The 19,986-nt window shown below is 44.2% G+C and overlaps 2 protein-coding genes across 4 annotated transcripts in view; both read right to left on the bottom strand.

Moving 5' to 3' along the window:
- Window positions 1-13,102, bottom strand: part of pik3cd (phosphatidylinositol-4,5-bisphosphate 3-kinase, catalytic subunit delta) — a 49,218-nt gene extending 36,116 nt beyond the window's left edge. For all 3 annotated transcript variants that reach the window (XM_063208863.1, XM_063208864.1, XM_063208865.1), the window contains exons 1-6: window positions 12,916-13,102; window positions 11,971-12,129; window positions 9,328-9,556; window positions 7,197-7,423; window positions 4,552-4,731; window positions 1,155-1,310 (exon numbers count right to left, since the gene is read on the bottom strand). In XM_063208863.1, the coding sequence (XP_063064933.1) occupies window positions 1,155-1,310; window positions 4,552-4,731; window positions 7,197-7,423; window positions 9,328-9,556; window positions 11,971-12,093 (915 nt within the window). In that variant the 5' untranslated portion in view covers window positions 12,094-12,129; window positions 12,916-13,102. The remainder of the gene's footprint in view (window positions 1-1,154; window positions 1,311-4,551; window positions 4,732-7,196; window positions 7,424-9,327; window positions 9,557-11,970; window positions 12,130-12,915) is intronic.
- Window positions 13,103-17,594: 4,492 nt separating this feature from the next.
- On the bottom strand, window positions 17,595-18,873 carry foxl2l (forkhead box L2-like). The gene has a single exon (XM_063207629.1). It carries the CDS (start codon window positions 18,779-18,781, stop codon window positions 17,984-17,986), a length of 798 nt encoding a protein of 265 aa, XP_063063699.1. The 5' UTR covers window positions 18,782-18,873; the 3' UTR covers window positions 17,595-17,983.
- Between the last annotated feature and the right edge of the window lie 1,113 nt (window positions 18,874-19,986).

The raw sequence follows: 19,986 nt of genomic DNA, 5'->3' as shown, positions 1-19,986 counted from the left end.
AAAAACATGGGTCCCTGAAGAAAAAGGTTGGGAACCACTGCCATAATGCACACCGTTCCACCAGTGGAACAGTGTAATAGATATTGAAAAGTTAACTAATAACTACCATAGTGCTACACTACTATGACATAACACAGGGCTTTTAGTAATGCACTACAACCTGGCCATGGCAATTCTGGTAAAAGCAAATGTATAATGCCATGTGTTTTATAAAGCCATGTCTTAATGGCATGATGTGCTTTGCATTAAATTAATGTATTGTTAAACTTATCAAACATATTATAACTCTTGCTTCCAATACCTATCGATGGAACAAGCCACTTTAAAATGGAAAAATATGTGGCTTTTCTTGTTGGGGCGATCCTGTCAAGTCTTCGAGCCAAAGTCCATAGCTCCAGGTTGAATTGCAAACCACATGGCGCCAAAAACATGAGTGGCGGTCAGTTAATCACAAACCGTCTGTGTTATGTTATGTGTCTTGTTTTTTTTAAGGCTTTTTGCACACTTTGGGTCAGGTGCATTGGACACACACAGGGTCACATGGAAAGGGTCCCGCACACCTTCCTCATTTGCTAAGATTACCTAATTCACCAAATGCGTTCCAATAAATTACAGGACAGAGAGACTATGCAAGAGTTTTCGCCCTAAAGCCATCCGCTTTTTAAATTCCTAAGACTACTTTTTCTTTTACGACTATTATTCTTGACCTCCTTTTCATATTTCTTTTTAAAATTATTACTATTATTCATTATCCTACACAGCAGAGAGCAGATGCAACCTTCATTTCACTGCCAATTGTGCCAGCACAAGAAAGCATGTGACAAATAAAAATCTTGAATCTTTAAAGTTGCCTGATGATAGTCTGTTGAATGAAATGTTGCAATAATCTTTGCAAATGAGGACAGTGCGCAGGAGCTTTTCTATGTAACGCGTGCGTGTCTTGCCACAACTTCTTGAGGGGAAGGGGGGATATGTTATGTTATGTTATGTTATGCGTATTCTCTCACCTTCTTGAAGGCCAGGGGCCAGGGGGTGTTATGTGATGTGCCTTGTCTCACCTTCATGAGGGGAAGGCAGTGCTATGTTATGTTATGTGTCTTGTCTCACCTTGAAGGACAGGGGAGTGTTATGTTACTGTATGTGTCTTGTCTCACCTTCTTGAGGGGCAGAGGGGGAGGTTTGGAGGCGGTGCGGGCCTTAGTGACCTGGTTGCTCAGACCGCTCTGCTCCTCCTGATACTTGCTGATGGTGGAGCGATGGACCATGATTAAAAAAGGAGTCTGCCCGCCGTGCAGACACGAGATGATGTACTGCAAAAGGGGAGAGAGGGGCAAAAAAGACAGAGAGAGAGAGAGAGAGAGAGAGAGAGAGAGAGAGAGAGAGAGAGAGAGAGAGAGAGAGAGAGAGAGAGAGAGAGAGAGAGAGAGAGAGAGAGAGAGGCGGGGGGGGGGAGAGAGAGAAAATGAGAGACAGGAAGAGACAGAGAGAGGCGCAGGGGCAGTTAAAGAGCCGTTCCAGACATGTGAAGTGAATAGCACCAACCAGACATCCTTGTCCAGACAAAAAAAAAACAGATTGAGGGGTGTGATGGAGGGTCCTGGGGTCTGCTGTTCATTTATCAGATGCAGTCCAGATGTCATTAGGACTGTCTCCCTCTCTCTCTGTCTCCCACTCTGTCTGTCTCCCTATCTGTCTGTCTCCCACTCTGTTTGTCTCCCTCTCTGTCTGTCTGTCTGTCTGTCTGTCTCCTTCTCTGTCTGTCTGTCTGTCTGTCTCCCTCTCTCCCTCTGTCTGTCTGTCTGTCTGTCTGTCTGTCTGTCTGTCTCCTTCTCTGTCTGTCTGTCTGTCTGCCTGTCCCCCTCTCTGTCTCTGTCTCTGTCTCCCTCTCTGTCTTTCTCTCCCTCTCTGTCTCTCTCTCCCTCTCTGTCTCTGTCTCTGTCTCTCTCTCCCTAGTTCTCTAGTCTGCAGTAGAGAATTCAGGTGTCCTCGCGCTGTGATGAGTCAACCCCAGACAAAGGTTCTGTATAGCGAGAGTTTCACAATCAACAGTGACCTTCCACACCACACACACACACACACACGCAGGCAGGCAGGCAGGCAGGCAGGCAGACAAGCTCAGTCCCTTGCTGCACAGAAGCGGATCTGAATCAGGCACTGCATGGACTCTAAAATAAGCAGCGTAGGGGGGGGGGACTACCACAGGCCAGCTAGTTTGCATGAAAGCATGCCGAGTTGCTTGATATGCACGTTCTCGTCTGGATCGTGGTGTCACCGTAAACAAGGCTGAAAGATGCTGACGTACTCCCGGAGGACAGCACAAAACATAAACGGGTGAAACCGTGAAAGAGCTGATGCATTAAAAGCTATACTGGTTCACTTCCATCTTCTTCTTCTTTAGTGGAAGGCCTTTTGTTCCAAAAGGTTCCAAAATTGCAAATGAAAATGGCCACTTGTTTCGTGAATACACAGAAAAACATGCAGTGTTACTGTAATTCAACACTCACAGAGTACTCTGGGACCAAAAATAGCATCTCGTTGCAAAATGATATAAGCACCATTTTTTTAAAAACATTTGCATGTTATTATTGGAAATGACTGTTGTACCATCGTTGTATCATCTTTCTGTGAATTCATGCCATTCAATGCAGTGCAATGCCCAATACAAAAATGTCAATTTCCAAAAATGTATATACAAGTCTATATATGTCTTTTTGCAGCGAAGCTGTTCAAATACACTCTAGTCTCTCGACTCTCGAAGTGTTAAATTAACACTGCCTTTTCTACTGTGTAGCGGTTTGCTGTTGGGGGGCAAGATGGCCATGTAGAAATGCAAGCCTGTATCAAATAACGGCTACACAGGAATGCTTAGCTGTATCGCCTTACATAATAACCTACATGCATCCATGTTGGACTGCCCACTGTCACATACACACACTGTGCAATGATGGGGATGAATGCTCATTCAACAGAAAGGAACTCTGCAGGGCTACTGATGTGTGTGACATTTGAGTGAGCTATATTGGACCAGGTCCAGTTGGAACGTCGACAAGACATTGGTGATAAGAACCGTGAATAGACGATCTGTGATGTCTATCTCAAGTTTTTTTTTTTTTAATCCAGCACCTGATTCAGGGCACACAACGGGAAATAAAAAAGGCTTTTTCCTTAAAAAAAAAAAAAAATCTAAAAGAGACCTCCTTACAAATGTACTGCACTGCAACCTACTACAACCAAATGTCAAATGTTAAATGCACCATGGACCCTACTACTGTAGCCTAAACCTGATTTCAGTAACTACTGTATGTGACATACTGTCCTGGACTGATTCCAGGCCCCAGGCCTGTTATATTTCTTTTCCTAATCTCTCTTCTTCTTGTGATGTGTGCCCCTCTCCCACGCTGGCTTTCTGGCTCACCTGGCGTAGGGGGGCAATGGTTACTGAGACAAACAAACACACGTCCGGCAACCCAAATAATTCATTATTTGTGTAGGTCATGCGAACACACATGTACATACACTCTCTCTCTATTTCTCTCTCTCTCTGTCTCTCTCTGTCTCTCTCTGTCACATACACACACACGCACGCACGCACGCACGCACGCACGCACGCACGCACGCACGCACGCACGCACACACACACACACAGAGAAAGCAAAACACAGGGGGAGGAGAGAGAGAAAGAGAGAAAGAAAGAAAAAAGATTACTGCAAAATATGAACACTCATCCATCCCTTATTGCCCCTCTCTGCCTATCTCACCTTGAACTTGCGGAGGGGACACTATTCTACTTGCTCTGACACAACACTCATTTGATGGCTCTTTCTGTCTGTCTAGCTCACCTCAAACTGACAGGGGATACACTATTGTATTTGCTCCGACAAAACAACACTCTCATTCGATGGCTCTCTCGCTCAATGACAAGCTCAAGTAGAACTGACAGCAGTGGCACGCACAGGCATTTTGAGGGGCTGGTGCTTGAGGGGGTGGGCGAGATCATGTGCAGTGCTTAATTTGAGGGGGAGCTAGCTCCGGAACCTCAGACGAGAGCTCCGGAACCTTGGATGGAACCTCATGGAAAGACATCACAGACCTCTGTGCTCCGGGACCTCCCGCTTGACAAATGAAGCACTGGGCATGTGGAACATCCAGCTGCCTTACTAGGCTATAGAGTCTATATATTATATCTGGGCTTTATTCTCACATGCTTTTGATTGTCACATATTTGTAGATGATCATGTCAACATGGACCACCGTTCATTGTGACAAAAAAAAAAAAAAAAAAAAGGAACTTTCAAAAAGGGCACTTTTTTTAGTCCAGTATAGGGCAAAGGGGCAAGTGCTTTAGCACCACCTCGTCCCTATCTGCACATGTCTATGACTGACAGGGATACACTACTGTATTTTCTCCAACAAACCAACACTCTCATTCAATCTCTCTCTCTCTCTCTCTCTCTCTCTCTCTCTCTCTCTCTCTCTCTCTCTCTCTCTCTCTCTCTCTCTCTCTCTCTCTCTCTCTCTCTCTCTCTCTCTCTCTCTCTCTGACGAGCTCACCTTGAACTGGCAGAGGGGAAACTTCCCGTAGATGAAGTCCCATCGGCCGTTGATCTGCAGGGTGTAGTCCTCGGGCTTCTCCTTGCTGGAGGGCCGGAACACCGTGGCCTTCTTCTTCAGGGCCTTGCTGACCAGCACCGCAGGAACATCCTGGGGCTCCAGCTGCAGCATGAAGCTCTCCTGTAGCAGATAGAGAGAGAGAGAGAGAGAGAGAGAGAGAGAGAGAGAGAGAGAGAGAGAGAGAGAGAGAGAGAGAGAGAGAGAGAGAGAGAGAGAGAGAGAGAGGTTATGGGTGAGTGCGAAGCGAATGTGTGTGTGTGTGTGTGTGCCGTGTGTGTGTGTGTGTGTGTGTGTGTGTGTGTGTGTGTGTGTGTGTGTGTGTTTGTATGTGTGTGTGAGGTTATAGGTGAGTGCGAAACGATTGTGTGTGTGTGTGTGTGTGTGTGTTTGTATGTGTGTTTGTATGTGTGTGTGTGTGTGTGTGTGTGTGTGTGTGTGTGTGTGTGCAGACAGATATATGTGTGTGGGGGGAGAGGAGGGTATGATGAATGTGTGTGTAGAGATATGTGTACAGTGTGTGTGTGCGTGCGTGAGTGCGTGCATGTGTGCGTGCGTGTGTGTGTGTGTGTGTGTGTGCGCGCGCTCAAGCGGAGCGTGTTTGAGTGCATGTTGGGGTTGTGGGGAGGTGGACAGGAAATGTAGCCATTCGATTCCGACACAAAGAGGAAACCGAAAAAGGGGGGAGGGAAGGATGGATGGAGAGACACAGGAGAGAGAGAGAGAGAGAGAGAGAGAGAGAGAGAGAGAGAGAGAGAGAGAGAGAGAGAGAGAAAGAAAGAGAAAGAGAGAACAAGAAATCAATCAGGAAGCATGGCATGAATATTTAAAGAAGAAAACAGGGGAAAAAACACTGTGGCCTTGTATGAACGGACGGACGGCACGCGCTGGCTGATAAACGAGTAAAAGAGAGCGTGGCGGGTGTCAAGTGTCAGGCGTGCCTCGCTGGCTCTGGGCCAATCACACGACAGAGGCCACAAGCTAACGGCATGATCATGTACTATTAACCGGAGCCATCTAATAGGAGAGTCAAGCGTATCCCATTGGCCACTCTGCTCCACTTTTTCAGGGCTGCTCATTGTTACTTCCTGCTCTGTTAGTGTCAGGAAGTGGCTTCCACATGGGTGTAGTATTAGCCCATATCCTAAAACAGGTCATTACGTTGGTTACAGTCCCTGGAGCAATGTGGGGTTAGGTGACTTGCCTTGAGCATTTCAGCCATAGATGGAGGTGCAGGGAGAGGTAAGGGTGGTATTCGAACAAGCAACCCTCTGATCTTAACGGCAGGTCATATGTCATTACTAGTCAAAGCTGAGATTCAAATTGATCAAGAATGACCAAAGCAACGAGCACGATGCTGAGTTTCACACCAATCATCAAAGCCCAAAGCTAGGGGGCGCTGTGGCGCAGCACGATAAGCCCCCCACATTTGGGCTTGCATGCCCATGGGGACCCCGGTTCAAGTCCGGACGGGATAATTTCCAAGCCCTTCCCCATATCGCTCTCCTGCTCATTTCCTGTCTCCTCTCACACTGTCCTGTCATAATAAAGGCCAAAAAGGCCCCAAAAACGTAAAAGAAAACAAAGCACAATCTATGATGATCATTGATGGTATTATCTAAGACTCTGGTAGCCTCATAATGTGTGCTGTTCCACCAGCAGAACGCTGTAATAGTCCTTAAAAAGACTACAGTACCATAGTACGACTTGGTCATTGCTTTCCTGTAACAGCACATTTTTAACAGCAGCCATGTCTTAACAGACTAAACTGCCTCTTGTATTACTAGTCAAAATGAGCATCACACAGATTAGTGACGCACCAAGCGAAGAGCACGATCACACATTACTACCTACTCAATGCTGCACATGAAACAGATTAAAAAACTTGATGACCGTTTTATGAGCACCAACATGAATTACGACCTATTCACCGGTGAGCTACAAACAGATCAAGGTGCAGACGATCTTTTTTGAGCAATTAGTCCATCTTGGAAATGCCATGTTTGACAATCTTGGAAATGTCAGAGCACTTCTCTCTCTCTCTCTCTCTCTCTCTCTCTCTCTCTCTCTCTCTCTCTCTCGCTGTGTGTGTGTGTGTGTGTGTGTGTGTGTGTGTGTGTGTGTGTGTGTGTGTGTGTGTGTGTGTGTGTGTGTGTGTGTGTGTGTGTGTGTGTGTGTGTGTGTGTGTGTGTGTGTGCGCGCGTGTGTGCATCACATTTGCATTGATGTTATTGTAGAGGCTGAAAGGTGCTACTGTGGGTGGGGAAACTACATACTACAATCTGTTATAGTAATCCCTATGTTGTTTTCACTGCTACTGTCGCAAACATCTGCATCTATGTAGGCCAATGAAAGTAATAGCATAAGTGCCTGTGAAACCCCACATCACGGCATCAATGCAAAGGCTTTCATCATGCGACAACACAATTCATTCCTTACTTGTTATTGAAGAGTTCGGGCAAGCACAGACACACAGACACAGACACAGACACAGACACAGACACAGACACACAGGTACCCATACACACATACCAGAAAGTCCAAAATAAGAAAAGAAAGACAGAAAAAAAGAACAGTAAAGCTCTAACCTCGCTGGCTTCGAATTTGACGTTGACAAAGATCTTCTTGATGTGTCGTAACTTCCCACTGTGTGCGAGCGTGGCACAGGGCTCCAGGTCGCAGGGGAAGTTGTACTCCATCCAGCCGTGCCAGGCCAGCGCCTGTCGCTCCTGAGCCCGCTCCTCGCACATTGCACGCATCTTGCTGCGGAACTCGTTCACCTCAGGGTTCTTCTGGGCCTCGAACTCATGCAGACCTGAGGTGAGGGAGAGACAGAGGTGAGGTTGGGGGGGGGTCAGTTGGCTACGGGGGTGTATCATGGAACTGGGAAGGAACGCGAGTTCCAGTCCAGCTCGAGGTCATTTCCCAATCCTATCCCCATCACTCTTCCACTTGTCTACCGACTTTACTCTGTACTGTCGTTTCCAATATAAAGGCATAATTACCCCAAAGAGGAAAGGTTGATTTTTTTACAGTGGACTTCAATTTACAGAGTCAGTTCAACGTGTGTAGCGTCATAAAGCTTACCGTTCTGCCATTGAAACACTTCAATATTGGTTGAGCAAATCTTGCTACCACAGTTACATATTAATATGACATGACACATAGTCTTAAGCAATATCACACCTTGGTCATTGCCAATGTGTTAACAACAAACTTTTAAGAGGCATCAAGTCTCGTAACTTGCTCACTGTGGGGTTCTTAAGCGCTTCAAATTCAACCTGAGAGTGAGCGAGGGGGTGGAGATGGATATGGATGTCAGAGTCATTTTTGCAGAGGAAAGGGTTGCCAACTCTACAAAGAAAGGTCCGGCACACTGTCATACTCATTTGCAACTGTAATTTACTCGGTTATGTTTCGGTCATCAGGCATGCCATCGCCTTGGCCCAGTTTTGCTATAATTGCCATCCGCCCATTACTATTACCTAGGCGGTTGTCATCATAATCAAAAGACAATGTTGTGCAATATTAAAAGGAGACAAGCATGAGTTCGCAAAATGTGCCTTCCCCCACCCCCGCCACTGAATTTCATCCATGCGGAAGGTGGGGTGAATGGTAGTGGTAGTGGGCATGCCATGCAGGCAGGCAGGCAGGCGGGCAGAGGGGGGAAATAAGCGGGTACATTATGATGATGTCATATGGTTTTAGTGAGATTGACAGCTGCTAAACAACTGGCCTGGCGGGACAGTAATGGGCAAAGGAATGGGCAAAGGAATCAATGAGTGCTTAACATCTTTTAGAGGGTAGGCTGGGGGATTGAAAATAGGATAGAACCGCTCCAGTGCTACGGAATGAATGAATAGCTTGACACAGACACGCGGGTCTCGTTCGCACACACTGCTAGCAGAATCATAAATGGGAAACCAGCACTGGCTATTATTCACTAACATCATTAGTGTGATGGAGGAAGGCTGGGAGGATAACAGTTCCTTGGTAAACACGTCCTTATTTACAAAAGAGATACAAGGACATGTTTGCTATTATATTTTTAATGCAAGGCCACATTCTGAGTCCTCTTTTGCAAAACTCTTGAAAACAAATAATGGATATTACGTAACTGGTGCTTTTTTGTTACAGCTTAGATTTTTAGACTGGCACCTCGACAGGCGCTTATAGACGTGCCGAGCATGGCTTACAACACATCTATCTATAATAACTAAAAAAGGCATCCATGTATCACCAGAATTTCTCCCCTTTTACGGCAATTCATGTCTGATCCTGCACTAGATGCACCTGTGTTTGTGCATTACGAGGCTACCAGGCAGGGGAGGTCCAGTCCACCTCTCCTGAGTAGCAGGCTGATCTGCTTGCTGTTGAGCCAGTAACTCTTATAGCCATTACATCCCAACATTTTGGGCAGACTTCTATGTTTTTATCATAGATTATAATGGGCAATTTTACATATCATAGATACATAAATCAACAGATATTACATTACATTACACTTACTGTAGCTGACGCCTTTATCCAAAGCGACTTCCAGATATTACAGGGTATTGGTTACAGTCCCTGGAGCAGTGTGGGGATAGGTGCCTTGCTCAGGGGCATTTCAGCCATGGAGGGGGGGGGGGGTCTTGAACCTGCAACCCTGTGATCTACAGTCCAACTCCCTACCCATTCCACCAGAGTAGAGGAGGTCTACTAGTGCGCGCAGCTCACCTTTCCCGAGGAGCAGGGAGATCTGTGCGTTGATGAGCTTCTCCACGCGGTCCCCCTCGCGGGCCACCAGCCGCAAAATGGGCAGGAAGGAGCGCACGTCACACAGCCGCCGCGCCTCGTCCTCCAGGTCTTCGCGCTCCGCCGTCTTGTTAATGCAGGTGAACACGTAGGCGTCGGGGTCTCCCAGCGCGCCATACAGGGGCTCGCTCCGCGCACTGCGCCACAGCACCTGACAACGACGACAACACGCGAGCACAGGAAAAAAAAGAATGCACACAGTCACACACACAGGTATGTGGTCAGTTACAGGCGGTTATTGAAGCGTATGTTGCCCTTTCGATTTGGCTCATGATGCTAAATTCACACACAGATGCACATGAGAATATGTGCGCACACACACACATACATACACATATATCCAAAAATAAAAACACATACTGTCGCTTAATCACAGTTCTCGGTATTACACAAAGCAAAGCATGCAAACGAACGCAGCACGACACAAAGACATCTATCCAAACGTGCACACACAGACACACAGAAACAGACACAGACAGACAGACAGACAGACAGACAGACAGACAGACAGACAGACAGACAGACACAGACACACACACACACACACACACACACACACACACACACACACACACACACACACACACACACACACACACACACACACACACACACACACACACACACACAGAGCCCCACCTTAATATATCTGTGGGGCCCTCCCATTAACTTCCATTCATATTAACCCTAACAATATGTAAAGAATGCTAAACTGTGCCCAAACAAAAACAATCCTTAACCTCAACCTGCCAGTGAGGAAATATTTGTACAATTTTACTAACAACAAAACTACCCCAGCAAAAGGGGTCAAAATATGTGGGGTACAGGACTTGGGCCCCACATCGCTTGAGGGCCCCAATAGCAGTGGCCTCACAAAGGTAGATTGGTGCTGTACACACACACACACACACACACACACACACACACACACACACACACACACACACACACACACACACACACACACACACACACACACACACACACACACACACACACACACACACACACTTCATCCACTTTCACAAATCCATTTACTCAGAATTTTTGGCATGGTCTCGGCTGATGACAGGAGCCACATGAGTCGGTAACTCCTGGTGAGTGTGAAAATAATTTTAAAATGGAGGTGTGAATGTGAGATATGGTTCATCATTACAGTGCAGTGTCTTAACAGGAGTCTATAATATAGTCACCATCAACAATATGTCCTTCGTTAATATATATCCACTGACAGTTTTTTTCATATTTTGACGACCTCGCTGTGGATAATTTTGATTGTTTTGAAGGTAGCCATTTTGAAAATGTCATGTACACCATCTTCTATTAACCCAACCCCCATATCTCGTTGCAATCACTTTTATTCAACATACAAATATAAGTATGACAAAAAAAATGGTAACACCCTATTGGTAACTAAGAACTCGAATGCAATTGATATGTTCCCTGCTGTTTGTCAGATTTGTCTGAGTTTGGAGACAACTTTAAGGAACGTAAGACACATCTCGTTTGTAAAGTGGGCATGGGATCAGGGCCAAAACTTGGACCGTAAGAATATGCAGTTAAAAATTAGGCAATATTACGATCAAAATCTTGCTTACAACTATAAATGGTGTCATTTCTTTGGTGTAATTTCTTTCGACATCTTTCCGCTTTTGTATGATCACCAACACTTTCACCTGATGGGGACATATTTCACATCTGCCTCACCATGGAGACAACTGGATCTGAACAAACTGCCATGGGAACTGTCTGACTGAGAGACAGAATAACATTTTTGTGTACAGTCATCGATTTGAAGCTAACCTCCAACCCTCACACTTCTATTGGGCAAATCATATTGTATCAATCCATCAATGTGTTCAATAAAGATGATCAAATTAAAAAACGTAGAAAACTTTCACCCTTTACTCAACTCCACTCAAAATACCATTTTGCAATAGAACAAATCTCTACTCATAAGTTATAAATGATCAAACAATGATCAACAGTTGTTGTTTTAATCCTTCAGCAACAATCTCTGCATACCGGTACCTACTGTCCGACTAGAGTGTCTGATGATTACCAAATTCCAAGCAGCCGGTTAGAGACACTTGGTTCATAGAAAGAGCATGAACTATCAGAAAAAGAACACATATTTTCAGGACATCCTAAAGTCAGTTAAAAGTCTTGCTTGTAAATGTTGGGCTTATGATTATTGTGTGTGTTATGTGCCTACTGTACAGTAGGCCTGCTGTAGTTGTTGTCACTATTTTACATTAGCCATGTCTCCTATATTATGTAGTACATTTAGCATTGCATTTAATGCACTTTGTTGTATAATGTATTGGGCTGTGTATGCCTATGTCACTGTCCATTCCACTGGATACAGTAAGTGCACTTAGCCAATAAATGCAATGTGCATGCTTTCTTTCTTTCTTTCTTTCTTTCTTTCTGACTTTTGGGATCAAACAAACAGGCCTAAAACTCAGGTGTCAATAGGGGTCTACTGACTGTAGTTAACTCAACATCGCTTCCACATGTGGAAACATCTATTCTGCACAGTTGAAAGTGTCTCCCCCCCCTTACCTTCTTGATGGCGGCGATGGTGTCATTGGGCGACACGTCCAGCCTGAGATAGATGCCGGTGGGCAGGAGGAAGTCCACGGTGACCTGTTGGCCTCCCGTCTCCCACGCATCCTGCATGCCCATGGCGGGAGGCCGCTCATCTATCGACACACGGCCTCGCTGCCACCGGGCCGGACGGACACACAAACATACGTGATGTGAGCATCGACAGACAGACTAACTAGGTAATCTTACTTTTATAGCCTACATTACGCATGTTCTTCTAGGTTATACGCTGTATATTTTAGATATAGCTCACACGAGTTCATGGCAGCTATGACTTTCACTGGCATTTAGCAACATATGTGGAAAGACAGTTTTAGAATGTCGTTTTGAACAGCCAGTCTATATAGGCTACATCTTCCATAGCCTCCAGGCAAATAGAGGACACAAGGCATTTGTACGAACAGCGTCACAACCAACTCCATCAGCAGAAGAGCTATCATCTCCACCGGCGGTTACGTCTATCGTAGCTGAAGCCTTCTCAAATAGACTTACAAAACAACAGCAGATCTTGAAAATATCTTATGCCAGAGTAACCAGGCATCTACGAATTCAATTGATGTCCATCAACACATCAAAATATTTTAAGTTTCCACGCTACTGAACCCTGTCATGGTGTGGTGACATGCGTAAAGGATTTGTTACCATGGCGCATAACGAAATGTGTAACTGACACCGGCGGAAAATACTTCACTAGAAAATATGTTTTCCTGGTCGGGAAAACATAGTTGCATGTAATCCGTCAAGCTGGAAAGACACATTTGATTAGGTGGCGATGTCTTTAAAACCGGCGTATAGCCTACACGACGGTCGTAAAAGTCATCCACGCCAGAAGACACCACCATCACCAGCAAAAGGCATTTTATGTCGCTGCAAAAATCTAGGGCAGATCACCCCACTTACCTCTGCGTTAGAAGACTTGTCAGTTGGTCCTTAAACCATGATATTTGTCCATAATACTCCTCTCCTACGCGGTTGATGATCGTTAATGCCAGGATGGAAGGGTCCTTTCGGCTATGAGAACAGCGGTCCACAATGGCTTGCTGTCAAGGCACAGGGCAAGGGATCCGAAGTCTATTTGGGTGTCGGGGAGGAGGTGAGGAGTGTGTGCACTCGGCGGTCGCTCAGTACGTTGAACCAGGGGGAGGGACTATCTCTAAAGTTGCTGATCTACAGTAGGGCCTGTTATTTTGCTGCTGTAGGCTACTCGTGCTAATTTAACGCATTTTTTGTCTCCATGCTTTAGCCTATTAGAACATGGCAAACATTGATGCATATGGATAGGTGGATGATATGGAATTCTTGTCTATTTGTGTCATTTCTGAGTGTAAATTGAATAGGCCTAACATCAGACAGAAGCTATGGTATGGACATAAAACACATCATAAATGTAGAACAGCAACAACTGTTTCGTGTAGGCTGCGCATACAAGTGGGTCTTTTTTTCTTTTTTTTTTGTTTAAATCTGGACGGCATGGGCGTTTTACATCTTAATAGTACATGGATCACGGCCCCTTACACTATGGAAAGAGCGCAGCTCTCCGCAATCATAGTTCATATAGCCTACGTCAACGTCGGAGCGCCTGGCTGTACATTTAATAGGAGCTCATTTGCCTGTTTCCTTTCGCCGTACAGTAGTTTCACCCACACATCGTGTTAAATCACAGGCTTTGCTAACAGCCTATTCAAAATGTTAGGACAACAAGGCAAGAACATCCATAATGACAACGAGTGAAGGCAAGGAGGACTTGCAGACTTTCAAAAGAGACAGCCTAGACAATCTTGGTCAACAAAATGGCTTTGATCGCGATTTTCATCACCTGGATGTGCCCTTGTTTCTTTCTTTAAAAAAACAAAACAAAAATAACTATTTCTTTCTACTGTTTACTATTTGACCCTTTCATTTTTTATTATAGTGAGGAAATGGGTAATGGCCTTGTTAAGTGCTTGAAAATATTTGCCATGTGATCTAAAACAGCAATTAAATACTGTCAAACAAATACAGGCAATATGGGATGTGAAAGCACAGTAGATTGGATCTATTAATATCCTACAGCCAACAATAATATTGATAGTACCACCAAAAGGAAGTGAGTGGATTCGCCAGTGCAGATATAGGCCTGTGCCAATAGGCTATATGTGGGAGTTCCAGAAAGCTGCCTCAGCTTAACATTAAGTTCAACTTCCTTTCCTGTGGACATAAATACTGTACACCAGCCGTTAATGTTTCACTGAGGCTTTCCGCTGCTGGAAAAGTCTTGTTATGTCCAATGATATTTGGAGTATGTTGACATGTTTTTGAAAGTGTCAGCAAACCATGCCTGCATTTATTTAAGGCATGATTAAAGAGCAAAGGTTTTGACATGTGAAGACACAGCAAAACACAGTTCAAGGCAAAAGTGGTATCCTCTTGGCAATAATGAAATTCACAAATTGGTATTGTCAATGTATTTTTAAGGAAAGAAGTCAACATTTTGAAAACCTTTGATTGATAGAGAGAATTGAGAATTGAAACTTTGGAATAACGTACCAAAAATTCTGTGCAGGAAGTAGCCTATTTTAAAACACAAGCCTATAATATATATACGAATAATAACGGTTTGTCTTAAGAGGGGAAATGCAAGTAGGCCTACGATGTAGTCCTACTTAGAAAAACAAACAAGCAAACAAACAAACAAAAAACACAGCAAAACAGCACAACAAAAGATGTCCATATAGGCCTACATAAAGCTGCACATCAAATTATGGGAGATGGTGATGTTTGATAATATGGTCCTCCTATATCTGCATGCAGTTGGGCTATGGCCATGGGGCAGAGCCAAAAGTGTGGCTTGATGGCTGGCTGGCTGGCTGTTTGGGGTGCAACATGCTATGCAGAGGTAGAGGCAGAGCAGCTGGTAAAAACAGGAAGCCTCTGAGCAGAACAGAAACCGTGAGCCAAATAAAACGACAGCCCCCTCCACCCACCACCACACCCTCACCTGCATCCACCCACCACTTCACCTCAGAAGTTTACTACAGAGCACTGCACTGCATACGCTGCCCGCTCGCGCTCTCTCTCTCAACCATGTGTATGTGTGTGTGTGTGTGTGTGTGTGAGAGAGAGAGAGAGAGAGAGAGAGAGAGAGAGAGAGAGAGAGAGAGAGAGAGAGAGAGAGAGCACATCAAAAACACTCTACGTAAGACATAAGAGTTCATTCTTGCATCTGACTCCAAACACACCAATATGTTGATAGCGCCTTCGCTGGCTGAATAAATATATACCATAAGTATCACAGTGACAATGGCACAAAATAATCCAAGAGAAAGACTGATACACTTGACACAACTTGAGTTAAAGCTAAATATTATCATATAAAAGCTCTATCATTTCTCTACTTGTCTGTATGAAAATTGTTGGCACATTTTTTTAGCATGATGGTATTGTATTGTGTTGCATTGATGCTGTCCTGTCATTCCTGTGTATATGCAGGAGAGGGCAGGATTGTCTCTAAAACAGGCATCACCAACTTGGTCCCCGCCAGCGCCAGGTAGCCCTTGAGGAGCTTCTGAGGTGCCCACCAAAGATGTTAATAAATAATGACTAATACAAGTTGTTGTTGTTTTTTTTATATGAGATTATTTCTTATAACCTATGAAGAATATTTCTTTATAACCTAGCAAATGATCATTTAATCATAGTGTGATTTGAGAATGACGTCAAGACATCGGTAGAGGATTTTAAACAAACAAGTAGCCCCTGGGAAGCCGTTGGGCAGCCCTCAAACCCAGAAAGTTTGGGGACCCCTGCTCTGAAACATGCCAGAAAAAGTATGACAAGACCATTTTAGCCATTTTAAAAAAGTTAAATCTTGATGAATTATGTATTTAAACTATACGAAAAACATCTGTTGAGATGTGTTTTGTATGCAAGAAGTTTGAGAGATGAATTCTTGGTCATTGAGTGTTAGAGCAAAATGCAAGTAAATAATAAATTAGTAGACAATAGACAAACCACAGGTTACAAATATATTGGATGAAAGACTGTTATGATTATCTAAAGGAGAAAATATTGATTCCATCTAGAATCTCAAACTACTCTTAATCTCAGTCTCATTCTTAATATTCAAATGGTTGTGTTGACACTCTACTCACTGTATGCTTGAATTTCCCAGTTATATGTCCTATCTAGACTGACAGGGAATTACCCTTGAAAGAGCAACCTTAACCTTTCAGCATAGCTGCCATTGGAAAGAGAATATTACCATACCATAACCAGGGCTTTCGCTTGGCCTTGGGGCAAAGTCATCTGAAAGGGCCCCCCTGCCCAATACATACAATGTAAAAGGGGGCCCAGTGGCTCCCTATCTCGCTGGGCCCGGGACAACATACCCGTTTGTTCCCCCTGTCGACAGGCCTTCCCTAAACTATCCAGGGAGCACTTGTTATAGGCTATAAGTAGGCTAAGTCACACACAATAATGTGGACACTTGTGTCTCATTCTAAAAGTTCAAACTTTAGCTGTAACATTTTCAATAATAAAACCATAAAATAATGTCTTAAAATGTCATATGATGGTTACAGAAGGGTAGGCCCACCGTATCAGACAGTAGCTTGTTATTTTTTTTTCTTAACCAAATCAAAATGCTTAATTTATGATTTTGTGAATCAATGGTAGCATCACTGTGTGATATAGAACCCCTTTACATAGGCCTGTAATATTCAAGCTAAGCACCAATGTTGAATAGGTTAGTTGTTACCTGTTGCCCTTACATCAGGTGTGGGGAACATCTGTCTTGTGGGCCGTTTATGGCCCTTGAGGCCGTTGTATCCGGCCCCAACATCATTTTAATGGTATGCACTTTCACATGAAATATGACACGCAGGGCCTCTGACAGCTTTTGATGGGCCCGGGACAAAGCCATTTGAAAGGGTCCTCCATCCAATACATTCTATGTAATGAGGACCCAAGTATTTCAAAATCTAAAAAAAACCTGAAACCCACAAGTAACACTATGATGTCAGTCATGGGCCTTGGCTCAAGCAACCCAGGAACATGCATCTGAAAAAAAATATTCCTGGTAAAAAACAACAACAAAAAAACAATACAATTATTCACCACCAGATGGCGACGACAGTGCAAATGTCAGGCAGGTGGAAAAACTTCCGAAGATTGTAGGGGAGTTGAGAACAAACCTTTTCTCACCTTGTTTAGTCTATGTATGTAGGCTATAATTTACTTATAAATAAAGAGGTGGACTTATGCTATTTTTTATACATGTTGTTCAATAAATAAATTGTTTGAATAAAAATATGGTTCCCACTTTATTTAAAAATGTATCATCTAACAGCCAGATCAAATAAAGTAAGCTTGGCAAAACTAAGCTGTGTATTAACCCCACCAAACAAAGACTGGAAAACCAACAGCTAATATATATATATATATATATATATATATATATATATATATATATATATATATATATATATATATATATATATATTTTTTAGCGTGTAGAAGTTTATATGCTTTATATGAGAGTTTCTTTATGCCAGAAGGAGACGGTCTGAAAATAAATGCTTTTATTAAAAAAACATTCCAATAAAAAACTATCAAAACTGAACACACACAACTGAACACATACACAATTTTACCATAATGTTAGGCTAAATTACTCGGAGAGTGATTGTAAACACTTCGACAAAAATGCGCAGCCTGGTATATAATCAAAACGAAGTTCCCTGAAGGAAATCATACAAATCACGTATATTGCAGCAATGAAACCATGCAATTGACAATAGCAGCAACAAAATGCGCAACTCCGCATGGTCATTTTGTATATTTCCATGACCAAGACATTCAACAAACTGTATAACAAACGAAGTGAGAGTGTCTTGGATTGAGGTAGGACATAAACAGAGTGAAACAAACCTCATCAGAAAATATATAACTTCTTTCTGACACATCATCCACAAGTCATCTTAGTTCCCAGCTAGAGACCATGCACGTTACTTTCAGTCATGTGCAGCTGCTCCGTCTCGGGATACCTGGCGTAGGTAAACTGGTGAAGACTGCCGGAGGGGGCGCTGTGGGGCAGCAGGACGTCTGAGGAACGACGCCAGCGGCTACAGGTGGTTGGGGCATGGTAGTACATCACAGAAGGGTCGGGGTACGCCTTGGACACTGGGTATGCCTCCCCGGCGTAAAATCCACTTGGCGAGTGCTGACTGCCCTGGGGTGCGCTCCATGCACCACTGGCGTATGGCGATTGCCAGTACATGGGCTCCTGGTGAAAGTAGTGGGGGTCAGGTACGTTCAGAACTGCTGGTCCAGGCAGGTACGTTGAACTCGGGCCCCTGTATGTCCGTTTCAGGCGTCTCCGGCGTCTGTAATTCCCCTTATCAAACATGTCTCCATATGAAGGGTCGAGCATCCAGTAATTGCCTCTCCTCTCTCCCGCATTCAGGTTGGGGACCTTCACGAAACATTCGTTCAGGCTGAGGTTGTGGCGGATGCTGTTTTTCCATCCCTTTTGGTCTGCCTGGTAGTATGGAAACTTGGTGATGATGTATTGATAAATTCCGTTCAGTGTCAACTTTTTCTCCTGGCTCTCTTCGATGGCCATTGCAATCAGAGCCACGTATGAGTAGGGGGGCTTCTCCAGAGAATCCTCACCATGCAAGTGGATGCGCTCCCCGTCCCCAGGGTACTCCTTCACCGCAGTTCCAGGGCTGACCTGCTCCCGTATTTCCAGTTCATCACAGTTCTTCACAATGGAGCCGTTATCCATGGTTATCTCCCAGAGCGAAGTCGTCCTTATTTCTATTCTAAACTTATCGGTGGTAGCGCAGTGCCCGCCAAGTTGAACTGCTATTGGTGACAGCGCTGTAGGCTACTGTACACTGATTATTGCTCAGGTGCGCTTAGCCCCTGGCCAAAATAACCACGCCCATACGGTCTTGAAGTGCTCCTGTTCTCACGCTGGGCTTGTTTCAAGTTCGATACAAGACAGGTCAAAAGTTCATGTGAAGTCTGAGAAACGTAAATAGCACGTGTATGTTTAGAGTATGTTATGGTAACATTATGTCTATGGGCTCCCGCGGAACGTTTGATCTCCATGTTTAGAATTACTGTATTAGGCCTAATCAAAATGGAGAGATAAGATCAGAGAAAATCAGATAGATGTCATGTCATTGTGACAAGTTTCCATAAACTTTATATTCAAGTTTATATTATATCAATTGTATTTTATGATTGGCCCACTGAGCTCCATGAAAAGCAGAAACTGGGGGGCATTCAAGTTGTTGGAGCATTCAGTTTGTTGTGGCCCAGGACCAGTAGGACTTCTCATTAATCCACCCAGCACTGTGTTTAAGGCACTGTTGTGCCCCTGGGGACACCTCCTCGCATGAGGCCCCCTTTATGAAAAATATTTGTTAAGTTTGTGGTGCCCCCCAACTGGCTGTAATTGGTTGATGCTCCTGGGTACTGTGCCACTGGCCCTTATGGATAATCCGGCCTTGATCCACCTCTGCCTTCCTGATGATTGAAGAAGTTCACTATCAAATTGGTTCACCGAACTGCTGCTACAGATCATGTTCAATGCGGGTTACACAGAGCACAGTGTCGCGTATGAATAAATAGAGAACACATAGGACACCCAGTCTATTGAAAAGCAGCACAGCCGGCATGATCTAAGCAAGTGTTCAGCAGGGAGAGAACACTCCCTAGCCTCTTATCCTTCTCTAGTCTTCTCACTGCCAAACATTCACACAGAAACAGAGTTAGACCAGAAACATACACAAAGAACAACAAAGTCTTGACAACATTTAAGAATTATTCTTACAGCAAGAGAAGGTGAAGTTCCGATCTGGCAGACAAAAAAAAAAATGCTAGGCCTACCCACTTGTTCAAGTCACCATCAGTCGACCATGACAGGCATAGATATTATCACGTATCCGCAGACAGAACGTCTCCTCTCGATGTGTGAGTTGC

Source organism: Engraulis encrasicolus, chromosome 10, assembly GCF_034702125.1.
Source record: "Engraulis encrasicolus isolate BLACKSEA-1 chromosome 10, IST_EnEncr_1.0, whole genome shotgun sequence".
NCBI lineage: Eukaryota > Metazoa > Chordata > Actinopteri > Clupeiformes > Engraulidae > Engraulis > Engraulis encrasicolus.
The sequence above is the reverse complement of the archived record's forward strand: the minus strand, read 5'-3'. Positions and strand labels throughout refer to the sequence as shown.

Coding starts and splice junctions, on each gene's coding strand:
- foxl2l (XM_063207629.1), bottom strand. CDS start 18,781: ATGGATAACGGCTCCATTGTGAAGAACTGTGATGAACTGGAAATACGG.